Source organism: Sarcophilus harrisii, chromosome 3 (genome assembly GCF_902635505.1).
Source record: "Sarcophilus harrisii chromosome 3, mSarHar1.11, whole genome shotgun sequence".
Lineage (NCBI taxonomy): Eukaryota > Metazoa > Chordata > Mammalia > Dasyuromorphia > Dasyuridae > Sarcophilus > Sarcophilus harrisii.
The window spans coordinates 278,234,815-278,254,230 of NC_045428.1; the positions used below are offsets into that span (position 1 = coordinate 278,234,815).

Genomic DNA, 19,416 nt, shown 5'->3' on the forward strand with positions numbered 1-19,416 from the left:
AAGTTACCAGTGATATCTTAATTGTCAAATGATGGCCTCCTCTCACTTCTCATATTTCTTAACCTCTTTACAATATATAATAGCATTGACAATCCTTTCTTTCAGAATACTCTATCCTCTCAGGGTTTTCTTAATAACTGCTTTTGATTTTCTTATTTCTCTCACCTCTCCTTCAAATGAGATAATATTTGTAAATCTCTTACCAGTGCCTGGTACATAGTAAATGATTAATAAATATTTATTCTCTTATTCTTTTTCCTTCTTCTTTACTAGATTTTCCTTCAAATAATGATCAGTTACTGCCCAAGGTTCTTTACTGAATTCTCTTCTCTTTTATTGCTATTCTCTCTTTTGGTGACTTCATTAGCACCCATGTTTTTGTTTCTTTTTTGTTTGCAGATAAGTTCTAAATCAACAATCCCTTTTTCTCTCTCATGCTCCAGTCCTTCAGTATCATCTTCCTGGTGGACGTTTTGAACCAGATGTCGCACACACATCTCAAACCCAGTATGAACAAAAAAACTCATTATCTTTCCACCAAAACTCATGCCTCTTCTTCCAAATCCCTCCATTTATTGGTGAGGTCATCCTTCTATCACTTCAATATCATCCTCAATTCCTAATTATTACTCAATCCATATATATAATAAGTTTCCAAATATTGTTTGGAATAACAAATTCTATATCCACTGACATAGCCACCACCCCACTCCTCATTGGCATTTGTTGCCTCTTACTAGGACTATTTGATCTCCCTGTATCATTTCTCTCCAACTTCAATCCATCCTCCACACAATTGCCAAAGATTTCCCTTAGATGAAGGAAATCATGTCACCCTTCTCTCCTCACACACGGCTGCCACCATTGACAATCTATAATTCTATTACACTCTGTACTTCTAGGATAAAGTATAAACTTTTATCTGACAATTAAAACTCTACAAATCCTATGGTTTTTTTCTCATATTTTTTTTACATATTACTCTTCTTCATAAACAATCTAACCACACTTTTGTTTCTCCTTATACAGGACACTCCATCTCTGTGACTTTTCACTGATTATCCTTGTACTCTACTTCTTGGAATCTTAGCTTTCTTTCAAAATTGAATTCAAGCAATGGCTTCTTGAGGAGGTTTTCCCTCATCTTCTTAGGTCCTAATGTCTTCATCTTTGTGGTTGCTTTCATCTATTTTACATGTATCTTGCCTATGCCTACATATGTATAGAAAATGATGTATGTGTACATAAAAAACATATGTGTTGATCATATATGTCTCTACATATATACACCTGCTCTCCATTAAAATACAAGGTCTTTGAGGACAGTGACTGTTTTACTTTAAGTTTTTGTTTCTGGTCTTTATTGCAATATCTAAAACATACTGGAGACCTTGTTAATGCTTCTTGATTGATTGAAGGCTGGATTAGGAGAGAAGAGAGAAGAGAGGCAGGGAGATGTATTACAATGCCATTGCAGTACTTTAATCAATAGATGATGAGGGCCTAAACATTTTTCTAGAAATGTGAATCCCAGAAGAAAATGCAAGGGAAAAGGATAAGTTGGAACAAAGTGTGCAGAAAGTAAAAACTCAGATAAATATTAATTATTCACAAACAAGTACTACTTATTAGTATATGTAAATATAACAGTAATTAGATCTTGACTACAGGGAAGTGTGTGTGTGTGTGTGTGTGTGTGTGTGTGTGTGTGTGTGTGTGTTGGGGAATAGTAAAGAAAGAATTGGATACAGTTAGATATAATTATGAAAAGTCTTGATAAATAGACTGATAAATTTAGGTAGGGAAGAAGGATATATTGAGTTTTTCAGGATCAAAGTGGCACAGTGGATAAAATGTTGAACTTGGAGTTGGGAAGACTCATCTTCCTGATTTCAAATCTCACTTCAGATACTTTCTAGGTGTATAACACTGAACAAGTCACTTAATTCTGTTTTTCTCAGTTCTGTCATCTGTAAAATAAGCTGGAGAAGGCAATGGCAAACCGCTTTAGAACTTTTGCCAAGAAAATCCCAAATGGGGGTAATAAAAAGTCAGACACAACCAAAAAGAAATGACTAAAACAACAATAGATTTTGATTAACAAAACACGTTACTTTTTGTTTGGGATAGCTCATAAAGGTTTCTTCTACACATTCTAAGTCCTAATTTGTATATTCCTTCATTCACAATCCATTAAAAAATGTGAAGTATAAGTTAAATATGTTCACCCATTGATGTTTATCATGAAGAGAATTGAAAAACTGAAAATTGCAGTCCTGGTTCAGAATGGTGCAAATAGTAACACAAATGTTCACAACCCAGCAAGAAAAATGATCCTCAGTTTTCAGTTTCTAAGCCAATGGAAAACAAATAGCACTTCTGTCAGTGGAAACTTGTTAAAGGAGGTGCTGAAGAAATGATTGCTTTGATATGGAAAATTTGAGGTCAGAAATTAAAAGAAAAAAAAGAAACAGCTATCCAGCAAAATCTTTTCATTTGTGTAGGTTTGCATGAACCTACTATGGTAAAGTATTTGTTTTCCTTGCAAACTGTGCCAGAACTAGAATTTATGAGATTATAACTATAAAATTTGGTGTTCCAGAAGCATGCCAAAGGCATTCAGATTTGGATAGTTGTGGAAGATTGTATTCCTTTAGGAGAGCTTTAGCTGTACTCAACTTTCAATACCCAAGAAAGAATAATCCCCCCCCTTGAGCTACTATTTGCTTATATAAATCTACTGTGTTGGGCTAAATTCTAAAAAAGTAACTGCAGGCATATCTGAGGGAAGAATCTAGCCCCCCCAAGCCTGCTTCTAATTACACTTATTTACTATTTTGATGGGTTTGTTTGTTTGGTTTAATGTCTATAGTATTTGTAAATCTTTTTGATACTCATTTTTTTCTCAGAACAATACAAGGGTCCAAACCATGGAGGAAATGCCCACTTGAATATCTTTACTAGCCAGGGAGAAGAAACCAATGATTAATGGAACTTCCAAATGATTCAAGAACCTTTGTTTCAGTCACTAATTTCTAATTTTCTGTTTCCCACCCCGCAACAAAATATTTGTGGGAGATTTTCCCCATTATCCATATGAAGCTCTGCTTGGTTTGAACGCTAAGGAACATCATGCCCTACCAGATAGGTGGATCACCTGAAATTTCATGATTCAACCATTACCTTGGCTTTGGTTACACAATATCTTCCCAAATCCCTCAGCCTTCTCTCCCTTTTGACTGGAGGACTGGAGGATAAAGTACTAAATTACTCCTAAAGCAGTCCTGTATAGGAGGGATCTAGATTCTCCCAACAACTTTCTGCTTTCCATCTGCAGCTTGCTTTGTTTGAACTCCAAGTAACATAATGCTTACATGTACCATCTTCTGGTGTTTCTTCCATTCTCCAGTTTCCTTTTGTGTGTTGTTCCCCCATTAGGTTGTAAGCTCCTTGTGGGCAAAGACTGCCTTAAAAATTTTTTTTTAAAGACTGCCTTTTTTATTTAAAAGTCCAACAATTAGCACAGGGCCTAGCATATAGTAGGCACTTGATAGAGACTTATTGAATGGAATTATTGAAATGACTTTCAACAAATGGGATAACTGATTTTGAATTTCATCCTTTCCATTCTGGTACCAATTCTTTGATGGAAATGCTAACAAATATAGTGGTTTTTATATCCTACAATTAAGAAGGGAAATGAATCATCTAGGTCTACAATCTAATAAGAAGATAAAACATAGATCATACATGGGATCTCAAAGGAGATTCTTGTTCAATTATTTTATTTTATTTTAGAGATAAAGAAACTGAGGTCCAGATCATAGTTAGAGTATCTGAGGCAAGATTCAAACACAGGTCTTTCTGCTTCTGAGTCTGGTGCTGCATCCATCAAACCACAATCCAATTGACTCATTCACAGTAACTATAATATTGGAAAGATAAATACAGAAAAAAGTACAGAGGACTATAGAGGATTCAAGGATGGAAAGATAATGCTAAAATCATGTCAAAACCTGCAGAAGTAAGTTGACGTAGTGGAAAAAAACATGTTGGATTTGGGGTCTGGAGGCCTAGATTTGAATCTTAGATATGACAATTGTTAGTTGTGATGTGTAATTAGGGAGAAAATCACCTTCTTAAAGTTTCCATTTCTTCATTTGTAAAATGGCATACTGGTTCTATAACTAAATCAAAGAGGGTAATTATACGGAAAACAGTTGCTAAACTTAAAAATGCTAAATAGTGTCTCAAAATCTTTAACAGCTTAATATTACATTAAACTTTGGCAATTTTGGGAATATCCTACATATAAGATTTTATTCTTATCTAGTAAAATTTTCTGTTACTCCATATGATTAATTCCATTATATTCATAAAAGAGTAAAGAAACAAAATGGTCGACTAATGTGCTCAAGGTAACAATTGCTGGCATAGCCATAATTAGGTTTTTCATTAGGTACACTCACCTAAGAATTTGCACATCATGCAATATATACTCCTATTAAATAATTCTATAATAGTTTTCATGTATTAGTTTAAGACAGATTACAAGATTCAGTTATTTACTTTTTATCCCATTCTATACCCAATATTTCTTTATGCTATAAGATAATTTGAAGCATATTTCTATCAATAAATATTTATTCACAAGAGAGGTCCTTTGTGTGAAAAATATTGAGAAAATATTAAAAAAAGGACTGGAAAGTGAAAAATTGGATAAAATCCCACTCGGGCTATGAAAATTGTGCTAATAGGAATTGTGGAGTGTCTGATCAGGGGAAAAGAGTAATTTTTGAGATTGACTGACTGATACAGTAAAACTGAGTAAATCAATGAATATTTTCAGTCAGATAAACGTTTAATAACCACCTATTATATGTCAGGCGCTGTGTTAAATGCTAGCAATACCAAAAAAAAAATGGCAAAACCATTATGCATATCTTACACCAACTTTACCCTTATTGAGAACATTTCAAATTTCTATATTCTTTCTGGTTTTAACTCATAAGAGAGGTTGAAAGACTGAAATAAAATTTTAAACTAACACAACTATTTGTTTTCATAGCATTGGTATTCAGACACAAACCATTTTGACCTATAATGACAAGGAGAATGTCTTTTTTCCAGGGCATACAGCCTTGCTTGGTTATGGGTGAAAGAGGGATGCTTCAGAGTCTGTCAAATGTTGGAGAAATATTTTGTTAAAGTGAATTTGGGTTTGGTAAAAGTGTCATCTTCTTTTGCCAAACACTTCACTATTCAGAATTATGAATACTTTCAAGGAAATTTGATCTTCATTTTTTTTCCTGATTCATCTCCATAATCAAAATGCACTTATGAGAGAATACTGATATTTGAGACCATAGAAAAATATTTTCCAGAGTCCTCTTTTTTTTTTTTACAGGCAAAGACAAATATTGTCAAAAGAAATCAAAATCAAATTTCAAAAACTAAAACCTTAGGACCGAATTCATACCTACTAGAAGAATTTTGAGGTAATGGGACAAAATTTTGGTATGTTTATCAGGATTCAAACTTCTGAACCATTAGGTTTCAAAGCATTATACAATCTATTTAGATATTTGAAACTAGGAATTTAAACAAAATTGAAACAAAAAGTGACAAGTTTCCATATTCAAATCTATTCATATAAATAATGATTCAAAATTTAGATACTATTTTTTGTATGTTTTTATATATCTAATACCTAGCAAAATTCCTCACACAATGGAGGCACTCCATAACTATCTGTTGTGTAAAGATAAACTTTTTTAAAGTAACTATATCCACTCTTTACATTTTTTGAAGTAGCTGTCCCATAGTCAACCAATCCTCAGCATGGTCAAAACAATTCATTATATTTTCCCCAAAATATTCCAAATGTTTATATTTCATTGGATCATAGCTCCTTATAGTCATCCAGATTCACAACTTTAGAATCAGCCATAGCTTTATACTGTCTTTCATCCACTAAATCCAATCAATTGTCATCTTGTCAATTCTTGACACAAAACTCTTTCACATCCTTACCCTCCTTTCTACTCATAGCTGCTACCTCTTTACCTCTTGTCTATTGCAATAGCCTTCTAATCAGTGAAATCAAATTCAAACAGAAATGGGGGCTACTAAACTTCACTTAAAGACCCCTGTGGACAGCATATTAACTTAGAAAATCACATTGATATTATTTATATTTTATTGTATTTTTATTTATCTTGTGAAATATTTTCTAGTTACATTTTAATATGTCAGATCAAAATTGGGAGTGTTGGGCATGGCATGTGATCTGTAGACAACATGTTTGAGATATAAATGAACTCCTTACCTTGTTTCTCCTCTTACCAAGCTATCTTCCATACAACTGCTAAAATTATACCCCTTAAATGCATATCTGACCACGTTGCTCCCTTCCCCAATAAACTTCAGTAGCTCCCTCTCATATTTAGGATCAAGTATCAATTTCTCTGATATTCAAAGCTCTTTCCAGTATGGTTCTAACTCATTTATCCAGGCTTATTATTTGTTCACTTTACATTTCAGTCTAACTGTTCTTTTTGATGTTCCTCACACTTGACTTTGTGTCTTTTTTTCCTATGACTTTGTATAGCTTGTCCCCTATATCTAGAATGCATTTTGTTTTCCCCTACACCTTTTCAAATCTTTATTTATGTGTGTGTGTGTGTGTGTGTGTGTGTGTGTATACACACACACACACACACACACACACATATGTTGTACATTTTGTATCTACTTATATGCTAAATGTTCTCTCCTCTGATACACTGTAAGTATCTTGAGGTCAGGGACTGCTCCATTTTTGTCTTTATGATTCCAGCAACAAGTACATTGTAAGCTCTTAATAAATGTTTGTTACTTCATTAAAACTACATGTTTATTTTTGTATAAGGAAACTGAGTTTTGGTAAATTACCTGTCATTAGGACACTGACTTGGTAAGGTCCAATCATATTGCGGGTTGATGAGAAAACCCCAAGATAGAAAGACTGAGCTTGGTGACAAAGTGCCTACTACCATTTGGAGAGGTTGCCGAGTACGAGATTTACCTGTGAAAGTAACACACAGATTAATTTTGATGATACTTGGTATTTCTACATTTTGAGTAAAGAGAATCAAGTGATTTCCAAAGATAATATAGGTTAAACACTTCCAAATTCTTCATTTTCCTATTTTTTTTTATTCAGTGGGGCTTCCTCTTTATTTAAAAGTGAATTAGAATCTCACCTGAAGATTTTGAACTCTTGTTAGTTAAAAGGTTTACATGTAACATACACATATGTGTGTGTAATACATATACTACATATGTAGTACAACATATTACATTGATATATATTTGCATAAAGACATATAATATGTACACATATATTATATATTTCTTAATAATTTTTTGTTCTTGAACTATTTGGCTTTGTTAAATTTACTTGGCATTAAAATATGCCTTAGTAAAAATCACAGAAAAACAATATCATGATTTAGTTTCAAGTACAGACAGAAAGAAGACCAACAATATTACTCTCCTGTGACTGTTAATAAGTCCAAGTTGATGTCTATGAAGAGACACTATCTTCTTGTCTCCATTATTTATCTTCTTTATCTAGATGTCTAAATTGGAACAATCCCTCTTACTAAAAAATTATAACAATTATGTACTGTGAGTTGAATAACAAAATGCAAAGCCTATTTTTTGAATAATGTAGTGCTCTAGTTTTTCTCTAGATAAAATCTATAAAAAAGAAATTAAATCTTTCCAAACAGAGAGATCTTTATCATCATCATCATCATCATCATCATCATCATCAAAGGGTGGCAGGCTACAATAAAAAAAGGTATGAGTCAGGAGAAATCTAGGTTGAAATCTTCTCTCTTCACATTCATGAATCATGAGACATTAGAGAAGTCACTGCTCTGAGTTATTTCTTTAAATTCGAAATGGGTATACTGATAATTGCCTAACACTGAAAGGTTGTTGTGAGGAGAGAACTCTATAGATGTTAAAGGATTCTTTTAATGTGATGTCTTTTTCATTAGTAATAGGGATTGGATAGAAAGAAACTTTTTTGTAATGATAATGAAGCTAGGTTTTCTCATCTTAAAGAGTAGTATAATACACTGTTTAAAAAGTTCTTTAAAATCTTCACTGGATAAGTACTGATTTGAATTTATAAGAACCACATGAGAATGGGAAGATAGTGAGAAAGATGAGAATTGCTTCTGAGACATAAAAACAAAACATTGATACAGGTATGCACATGCATGCATGCAAGCACACACACACACATACACAAATATACATTGAAGAAATTAGAACAGCAGTGGCAGTGAGAATTGAGGAAATTACATCGACTCCATATTGTAACTCAATTCCGGAGCTAAGTAAGTTCCCTTTCCATTTCAATATGAATGTAGTCCAAATTCTGTCTTGTAAGAAAACATTGTCCAAATGTGAGAGGATTTTGCTGCATTGTCTGTGTGTCTAGACCATCTCTACCTGCTGCCTAGAGACTTTTAACTAAGGACCTGAGTGATGATAACCAGAAATGAGGCCATATCCAAAGACTGATGCACAGAGCTTTCTTACAATTGAACATCCAAAGCAACTCATCAGTCTTATCTGAAAATTGGTCCTATAATGTATTGCCCAATCAGTTATCCCTTCCATATTCCTTTGTTTACAAACACTTGGAGAAAGTGGGACACCTCTTTTTCTGATTTCAGAAAATTGTAACTGTTTTACTCTTCCCCTCCTAACTTGGAAAGCTGGCATGCATTGCTTAATAAATTGATATGCCTGGAAGCTTGAATCTTTATTTCCTCAGTCATTTTATCTTTTACTCACTGTAGTATACCTATACAAATATATCAATGTATATATAATATTTATATATGCATATTTGCTATATCTCTCTACATATGTGTGCATAAATATATATATATATACATATGTAGATGTGTATACACATATCCTAGGTATCCTGGATCTAGAATACATTAAACCAATTTAAAAAAAAGGCAATACGTTTTAGACAGTAATAGAACATTATAATTGGAGCTCAGGGGCTTGTGGATTTGGATCTTGACCATTGTTACTATGTGTGTAAACTTTAGTAGGTCCCTTTGCTTCAAAAACTCTTAATTTACTCATCTATAATATGATAAAGTTGAATTAGATTACAACTAAAGTCATTTCCATTTCTAATTTTTTTCTAATTCTACAACATGAAAACTAGGGATCAGGCAACTAAACTAGAATAAAATGTACCTATTTTCTTTTCCTTTTTATTCAGTAAATTGTCTGATTTTCAAGAGAATTTTTGTTTGAATATTTATTGTAGACAGGGCCTGTGTTATCTTATCCTAAGACCAAAGAAGAAAATAACTGCTAGGGATGTTATATTTAGAAGTGTTATATAGATGAACTTTTTGTGACTAAAATATAACTCTCATGAGCCCAAGATTTTAAAAAAAATTATTCTCAAGATGTTTATTCATTTTAGATAAAAAAAAATTGAGGGGTATTTGTTCAATGAGAAACATCAGAGACTGGAAATTACATAAGATATTTTGGTATAAATAATTTCCACTGGGGTGTGGAGAAGAGGGGAAGTTTACTAGATAATGAAAAAGTAACATTAAATTTAAGAAAATTTGGAGACGCAAATGGTTCAGCGTTTGCTCATCTTATAATCTCATTTCTTCTTCTTTTCCTTTTTTTTGGGTATTCCATGAAACTTTTGGTGTTGATCCATATAATTTAGCAATTCTCAAGAAATCCTACGTGGGGCCTTCTCTGATCTCTCTCCAAACTCTCTTGACCCTCTCCTACCCTTCTTTAAGAGGCAATAATTTTTCCTCCTTCTGAGCTTTCACAGCATATTCTTAGACTTTCATTATGTACATCACACATTCTAAATTGTATTTATTTTTATCCTTGTCTTATCTCCTTTATTTTAGTAGTTCATTTAAAACAGAGGTCATGACTTCATGTTGGTATTTGTCTTACAAATAGCAGATGCTTAAGAAATGTTTGTTGAACTGAAACTTCAGGGTTATCTTTGAGTCTTGCCTCTCCTTCTCCTCCCTGATCCAATTGGCTAGTGAGGTCTATTGAGTCTGTTTTCACAGTATCTCTCATATCCACCCCCTTCTCCCAGTTCCCATTTTCATCATCCCAGTACAAGCCTTTATGACCATCCGCAAAGACATTTGCATTTGTTAGAGATTAAGGTTGCTATGTTACTGAACAAAAAGAAGACATGCTGTGTATCCGAGGTTATGGGACAGGATGAAGGATACACACATGCTAGTTATCCTCTGGACCTATTTAAGAGAGGAGGTGAAGCTGGAGAGGATCATAACCACCAGGATTTCTCCTCTACAACTCTTCACACTCATACCTTCCCTTCTATGAAAGGCAAAAAAAGTGGTTCCACAACTCTTTGCTTGTTTTGGGGCTAAGACCTAGGCTACAGACTTCCTTGACTGGTGGCCTCTAGCCATATTAGTTTTCTTTCTGGGTTACTGAAGGGCATAAAAAGGCCCACTCATGTGGAGTTGGAGCCCTTCAGATTGACCAAGTCACCACCACTTGTCTGCCTTAGTAGATCTATTTTCTGGTGGAACACAGGGGGGCCTTATCTTCCCAAGCTAAGTCCTTCAGCATCTTTTATATATGATGACTAGGTAAGCCTCCTTTTGTTAATAAACTATGGCTGGGCAAACTATTAGTGTCCCATTTTACTCCAACCCTGAACCTAAAACATAAGGACTGAGCCTGAGTCAAGTTTGTACATTAAAGGGATGGAAGCTTGAGTAGTAAATTTGATTGTAGAGGGGTTAGAAATTGACCTGCAGGTAATGAAGGAAGGAGAGTGGATAAAGAATGTTTGATCAAATGCTTGCCATTTTTTAAGTCAGTGAAGTTTGAGAATAGTTTAGTAGACAGAGGGGGATTGAGTAGATAGCATAACAGGAGGAAATGATTCATTGAATATGTGTAGAACAGGGAAAGAGGAAGTCAGAAAATGTGGACCAGCAGCATATTGAATCCTGCAGAAAGATTGGAGTTTTCCCAGTTGATAGAATACTAAGTTTATTATCATTTCCTTCTTTCCCTTTCTCTACTCCTCTCCTAGGTGGTACAGTGGATAGAGTGTCAGATCTAGAATCTGGAAGAATTGAGTTCATATTTGATATCAGACATTTACTAGCTGTGTGAATCTAGACACATCTTTTAACGTTTATTTGCCTCAACTTTTTGAAAAATGGGGATAGTAATGATACCTCCCAGTGTATCATAAGAATCAAATATATTGGATCAAGAATATATTTAATGGAATAGAATAATAGCATATCAAATTAATAACTGATCAATAATATTAATTGCTCAGCACAATGTCTGGCACATAGTGATAAATACTTTTAAAATATTTATTAATGTTGTAAATTCCCCTATCTTTGCAGATGGCAATCCCTCTATGACTGGACAGACAGACTTCCCATGGCCAACAAACTTATCATGTGGTAACTAAACTAAGGGTAAGCTTCTCAACTTAGCTATGTGAGCCCTCAGACCACAGACATCATGTATTTCCAAACCAACATTTGAAGCCTTTCCAGGTTGCTAGGTTATACCAGAGTATTTGCTCTGGTGATTAGTTTTCCAGATCCCAGAGCCATTTCTATGCCAGATGAGTCATTGACGGAGACTGTATTGATGGAGGTCACATAGTGCAAAACCAGTAAAGGGCAGTGATAAGAAACTATAAGTAAGGTTTGGTTTCTTTCCGCTTATATGGATATATTTCTATCCTGTTCTTAGGCTGTTTAGAGAAGAAGGTATTCAAGAAGACACAGGGTGATCTAGTATTTGACTGTGATGGACTATTTCTTGCTAAAAGTATCAGTACTACCATGTGAGTTACCCTAAGGAACAGTGTGTCTTTGCATTTGGGGGACAAAAGATTAGTGGGGCAATTCTACATATTCTGGTCTTTTCCCACTAAACTTTAGGAACAAAAAAAATGTTCTTTTGTATCCTGTGTCCCAATTCCCATAAGACCAAAATCAGCAATCATTCCCCTATCTATTTTCCAGAAAGAGAAAAAAAGTCTGATATTTTGAGGTGTTATCTGAAGATGTAGCCCTATATATTTGTTACTGAACAACTTCTTTATCTTTGTCAAGGTCTATAGCCCCAACCATTTCCAACCTACTGAAAACTTCAACCCTAATTTTAAACCTCTAATAGTTAAGCTTTCTCCTTATCTTTTCTCAAAAAAGAGTACCTGTCAGTCATTTATCATTCTACTTAGTCTGAATTTCTTTCTTATGATTTTATTTATTGCAAGAATGTTAAAGTTGATCTGTGCAGGACCTCCTGTAAAATGTCTACTTTTTGGTCACTGGATGAGGCTCTCACATTTAAAATACTCATAGTTAAAGTTTGCTTTGGATACCATAATTATAGATGTGGTATGGGGGTACACAAGATCAAGGATGATCTTTTATTTTTCTTCTCTTTATGGATTGCCATGGTGCAATATATATATATATTACAAAGTAGTTAGACTCCTGGTAATGAACCTCTCCATTGTTAGTTAGAATGGTCTTTAGAAAACAGATTTAGTTAATTACTGAGACCATACTCAAAGTTGTTTTAATATGATAGAATCTAACAGAGCTTAGTTAGGCAATTATTTCAACTGAGTGCACTCAGAGAAAGAATGAACAATCAATCCAATTAGTCCCTAAAAATCAAGACAATGGGAATTGATTTCAAAGATACTCTGAAGTCTAATGGGAATGTCATATACTTAAAATACATAAAGCTGATTAAAATATTTACATTTTCTAGGATCAGGTAAGATGACAAATGCAAAGTACTTAACATAACTTAAAGAACTATGTATATAAACCAATACAGGAAGCATAGAAGAAAATTACTAGAACCCAAACCTCTCCGTTTATGGCTTAGACTCCATAGACAATATGGCCTGCTTGGACTTTTCAAAAACGAATATTCTTCCCTGACTCACTCTTGGCAATTTAGCATGAAATTAGCCTTCAACATAGGAACAACAGCACTCTAAATGTGAATTCCCTTGTTACAGAATATTTATGAGGATTGATGATGATAAAGATAGTTATAGCTAATTTATATTGTGCTTATTATGTGTCTGTGCTAAAATTTTATGGATATTATCTACTTTGATCCTCACAAGAACCTTATGGGGGTAGATCCTATTATTATCCACTTTTTACAGATAGGGAAACCGAGGCAAATGGAGGTTAAATAACTTGCCCAAAGTCACCCAGCTAGTAAGATCTAAGGTTGGATTTGAACTAAGTCTTTCTGATTCTAGACCTTGGCTCTATCCATTGTTCCACCTGACAACCCCATCAGATGACATCATATGTAATCAAAGGGTCTCATCTGCATGCTACTCTAAACAAAACAAAAGGTTTGACTTGTGATTAAACAAAAATTATGGATATTACAATACCTGAACATTTTTTCTTTTGGCTTGGAGGAGGTACAGGTCGTACAACTATCAAATATTTAGGCTCTGCATCTGAAAAAAAAAACACCCAATAACATTCATTAGTAGAAACCTTTATAAGTGATATTTCATATCTAATAATCAAAATCTCTTCCATTGCCAATCATATTTACCAAAGTAAAACATGGTAAAAAGAGGGTGTTTCTTGTGCCACTTGTTTACTAGATTTTTTTGATATTGAAACTAAAACCAGACATTGAAAACAAATGATATAGTAAATGAAACAACCAAAAAAGAGAGATACTGATTGACATAGATTTTGTATTGGTATCTTGTGCACATTTTCCCTTTATGAAAGAAAGATGATTAAACAACTGAGTCACTGAAGATGACAGTCCTCAGCAGCATTCTGGTTTGTCACCTTCATTCAACATCCCACACTGTGGGGAATGCTTGATGTGTTAGAAAAAAAGGAAAGAAAACATTCATACAAAACACACATGGATTTCATGTGTTGAACAATCTGGTATCTTTCCTTTTCATCACAGTGATTATGAATATTCATAATTAGATGGTTATTCCAGTCTCAATTAATCCACACTTTTACAGTATGTAAGATTAACTCCTACAGAATTTTTAAATCATGAATGTTATTTTTCTTGAAAATAAAATTCTTATAAATAAAGCTTAAATGCACACTCATCCAATGGAGAAAAACAAAACAAAAAAAAATGGATTGGAGGCTGGGAGAGTTGGATTAGAATCAAAGTTCCCTGTTAGCATTTTTGGGCAGGACAGTTCACTTTTATGGCTCTTAGCTTTCTTACCTCTGAAATGATAGAAGGGCAAAATAAGTGCCCTTAGGTTCTCTCTCATTTTAAAAAATTTCTGACTTTATGATATTTCCAGTCTAGATCCTAAAAACATCTCATTTGAAATCCATCAACTGGCTCACATGCTATTAATTAGTAAATTAGTAGATGGTCTCAATTGAAAAGTCTGTTCTTAATAAAATGGTTGGTTTATATAATCTTCACTAGGAATTGTTAGCATACGAAAATGATAACCATTAAGCCTAGCAAAGTTATGTTTAGTCTTACTTTTTTTGTTTGTTTTGTTTTCTGGATAGTGCTTGGTTACTCACTCTCTCTCTCTCTCTTTCTCTTTCTCTCTCTCTCTCTCTCTCTCTCTCTCTCTCTTTCTCTCTCTCTCTCTTTCTGTCTCTCTCTTTCTATCTCTCTCTCCTACTGTATATGTTAAGAATATCTAATACAATTTAAAAAACAATCAGTTTGACTGACTCATGAACCTTAACAAAGACCAAAACAATTTACAAATTTCTTCTCTGACTTTGAGACCCATGATGTCCATTGGAATTTTAATCATTTTCTAACTTCTTGATCACAATGTGGACAATAAATGTTTTGTTGTGTTGCAGTGGCAAATGTTTACATATTAGAAAATGGAAAAAGCTCAACAAACAGGTCAACCATACAAGAAAGGAGTCAATATTCAAGAGCTGTGCCTTGTACAAAGTGGGTGTTGAGTCAAAAAGTCATGAGCAAGACATTTAATCTCCCTGGCCTGAGTTTCTTTATCTGTGTAATAAACCAAATGGATCTCCCAACTTTAAATTTATGTTCCGATAGAATGTAAGCTTTTTGAGGTCAGGGAATTCTTTGTTTTTTTTTCCATCTTTATCCTTAATACCTATTATATTACTATATATATATATATATATATCATATCACCTGTTATATATAATATAGTTATATAATAGGTGTTTCAGAAATGCTTGAAGATGAATGAATTAATATGATAGTTGCTAGTAGCTAGATCAGGCAGTTGGATAACATAGTGGATAGAGGACCAGGACTGGAGTCAGACTCACATTCAAATATAAATATAGTTTTAGACACTTATTGGTTGTGTGATCCTGGGAAAGTTACTTAACTCTGTTTGCCTCAGTTTCCTCATCTGTAAAATGAACTGGAAAAGGAAATGGCCAACCACTCCAGGGTTGGTACCAAGAAAATCCCAAAAGGGTTCATAAAGAGTCAGACATGACCATAAAAGTGAACAACAAAAAAGGAGCTAGATGGTACAGTGGATAGAATTCTGGACCAGGATTCAGGAAGACTTGAATTCCACTCTATTTTTAAATACTTCCTAGTATAAAGCTAGGTATGTCGCAACTCCTGCCTCAGTTTTCCCATCTGTAAAATTATAATGCTAATACATATCTCAAAAGGTTATGGTGAGGATCATAATACAATAAATGGTAGCTATTAATATTATTATTTGTTGATTTTATTTACAAATGGAAATTATGCCACTATTGAGATGGGGTGGTAAACTGGAAAAAAAGCAATTAGATTTAAGAGGAGGAAATTTAGATTGGAGTCTTCTCTATGTTACTTATTAACTGTTAATTGTTGATTTGTTTCAGTCATGTCCAATTCTTCATGACCCCATGTGGGGTTTTCTTGGCAAAGATAGTGGAGTGATTTGCCATTTCCTTCTCCAGATCATTTGACAGAGTAGGAAACTGAGACAAATAGGGTCAAGTGTCTTGTTTAGGCTCACACAATGAGTAAGTGTTTGAGACTGGATTTTAACTCAGGAAGATGAGTCCCAGTCCCATACTTTATCCAATGTGCTCCCATTATCCCATATCCAATGTGTTCCCATTAATTGTTAGATCTCAAGCAAATCACTGGATCTCTCAGAGAATGTTTCCTCATATGTAAAACAGGGATTCTAATGATTAGTTTAATATAAAAGTCTAAACCTGAGTTATTTTTATATTTTACTACTTCTTACACTCATGGTTTTAACCTCACACAAATCATAACTTTTCTGTGTTTTAGAGTCTTAAGTCTTAAAGTCATTGTGATTGAAAAACATCATTGCCTTATGACCAATCTTCTAGCAATAATTGGCACCCTTAAAAGACATAGAATCCTACCACTTGAGTTCAAAATACATTTATCAAGAGTCTATTATGGGCAAGGGTCTTCTCTAGGTTCTATGGATTTAAGGGGAAAAGAAAAAAGAGCTCTTGCTTCTTGATTCTCCTTAATGCTATGTTCTTCTCTTGATTATCTCCAATTATCCAATGTATATTATCTTATACATTGTTTGTTTGTACGTAATTACAAACAATTATTTCTGCTATTAAATGTGATCTCCTTGAGTACAGAGACTGTCTTTGCCTTTCTTTGCATTTCCAGTTCTTGGTACACTGCCTGGAATATAATAGGCATTTAATAAATGTTTATTGACTGACTGAAGGAATTTATATTCTCCCATAGGACTGAAATATAGTCCAGGGTTATACCCAGCCAAAATCCTATCCATTTTTTTCAAGAGACTTTTCCTATTCCCCAAGTTTTTATATCCCAATTATTATATTGTACATTTATTTTCTATATATTCTGAATTTCCATATATATGTATTTGTAAGCATATTATAATTTCTTAGTGAAAATGTCAGCTCCTTGAAGGCAGGAATTGGCTCCTTTTTATATCTGCATTTCTATCACCTAGCACAGATATTACTATATAGATTGAATTTAATAAATGCTTGTTGATTAATTACAATCACAGATTAATTTGCATGTTACAAATAATGAATGATCATTTTTATTTTCTCCATGTCATTCCCACCCACCTCCACTATGTTTTACAAAAAGATCTCTTTGATATTCATGCTGTTGTTGATGGCAGATCAGTGGTTTGTTATAGCCAACAACAAGCTGATTAAGATTTCAGTGTGAGTATTTATGCCTTAGAAATATCCAAACACTATAAATGAGGGCCTGGCTTATTGTTTTGTTTGATGTTTAGAGAAAAGGTTAATAATGAAGATTAAATTTAAAAGTATGTTATGTCTACAATTCTTTCCCCCCCTCTTCCCTTCTCAGAACTGGTTGTTAAATACCTTTTTATTTGATGATAGGATCAAAGTAATGGGAGGGGAGAGGGGGGAGAAGAAGAGGAGAGGGAGAAAGAGAAAGAGAGAAGGAGGGAGAGAGGGAGGGAGGGAAGGAGAAACAGAGAGGGAGAAAAGAGGGAGGGAGGGAAGGAAGGAAAGGGGGAGAGAGAGACTCAAACCCTCAAAATTGATTCCAGAAAATATAATAATATTGATGGAATAATGCATTTGTCAAATATTTTGTAAAACTCAAAATACTTGATAAAGATTAGCTGTTATTTGTTTATGAATTCCTCATAAAATTCTTAGTTTAGCATAAATAAAGCTTCTTTGATTTAGTCTTTCTTGCATATGTAGATTTTTTTGCTTCCATGGATTAATTTATTTCTAGCCCATCAGTAGTCTGTGAAATGAAATCCTGGGAAAATATATTCAGAAGCCAAAAAGAGCATCATGAACGAAGACATTTGGAAGATGAGATGATGTTTCTATTCATTTATGTTATGCCCAAATTCACACTGTGTAAAGCAGACGTTATAAGCAATGAAAAGTCACAGCAGTGTTCCAACACCAGGAGCATATGTTGGCTATCTCCACTATTGCAAAAGCTTCCAACATATAAATAGTTCAGTGATTCCCATTGGGAATGGTGAACTGAAATAATTCAAGAAAAAACAAGTTTGTTGTTTTTGTTCCATACTATATGAAATTCCTAATAGATTTGTAGTTGTCTGGAAATTATATATTCTAGTAAAGAGTGACAATTAATCCATATTATTAGCATTTTAAAAAACAAAAACAACTTAGAAAATTCTACCCCACAGTCTATAATAATCACCTAATTAAGTCATTACTTTGAAAGGAGCTTTACAATTTGAATAAAATTTCATTTATTTAAAAGAATATCATAAGTTTCAATAGATGGAAAGTCATCGACATTCATAGAGAGAAATATGGAGACCAAAAGTCTCAAAGCAGATTTTCACCTTTTTATTGTTGTCATTTGCTTAATATTTTTTTCCCTTTTTTATGTGATTTTTTTGGGTGTAGCATGATGAATATGGAAATATACTTAGAAGAACTGCACATCTTTATCTTTATCAGATTGCTGCCTTGGAGAGGGGAAACAGGGAAGTGGGGAGGAAAGAGAAAAAATTGGAATACATGATTTTGCAAAGATAAATGTTGAAAGTTATCTATGCATGTATTTGGAGAAATAGAATACTATAAAAATAAAAAATAAAGAAAGAATAATAATAGCTTTAGGGTGATCTTACTTTCAACAGTAAACAGGCTAATCCCTAAAAGTGATATGTGCCTTAAATGTTTATTTTGATCCATGATTTTAAATGTATCTTAAAATTTACCACATATATTTGACCCAAGTTTTCCTTTTTTTTAAACTGAAAAATCCATTTTTGTTTCATTGTTCAAAATTGTGCATAAATGACTAGACAAATATAGCACATATAGTGGATATACATATCAGAAAAATGTAGCAGAATAATATTATGTATAATATTATATACCTATATCAGAATAACATCAGAAATTATAGTATTATATAATTGTTGTTCAATCATTTTTCAGTTATGTACAACTTGTCATAACTCCATTTGGGGTTTTCTTGAGAGTTCATTATTTCCTTCTCCAGTTCATTTTACAGATGAAGAAACTCAGGCAGAAAGAGTTAAGGGACAAGCCCAATATCACACAGCTAGTAAGTGTCTGAAGCTGAATTTGAACTCAGATTCTTTTGACTCTAGGGCCAGTGCTCTATCCACTGCATCACCCAGTTGCTCTATACTGAGTATAACTATGACCTAAGAAGCTCATGGGAGAAGCCCTGAAAGAAGGTCATTTCTCAGGTTATAAAGTACATTTTAATAATTTGAAGGGTTGTTGTAAAGTTCAAAAGTAAAACACTTTGTAAACTTTACAATGATGTATAATGTAAAGT

The 19,416-nt window shown here is 33.5% G+C and overlaps 1 protein-coding gene across 11 annotated transcripts in view; it reads right to left on the reverse strand.

Annotated features, from left to right (window-relative positions):
- The window catches only part of ABI3BP (ABI family member 3 binding protein), a 265,382-nt gene that overhangs the window by 138,889 nt on the left and 107,077 nt on the right, over window positions 1-19,416 (reverse strand). For all 11 annotated transcript variants that reach the window (XM_031959587.1, XM_031959589.1, XM_031959590.1 and 8 more), the window contains exons 3-4: window positions 13,523-13,591; window positions 6,934-7,066 (exon numbers count right to left, since the gene is read on the reverse strand). In XM_031959587.1, coding sequence (XP_031815447.1) covers window positions 6,934-7,066; window positions 13,523-13,591 — 202 coding nt within the window. The remainder of the gene's footprint in view (window positions 1-6,933; window positions 7,067-13,522; window positions 13,592-19,416) is intronic.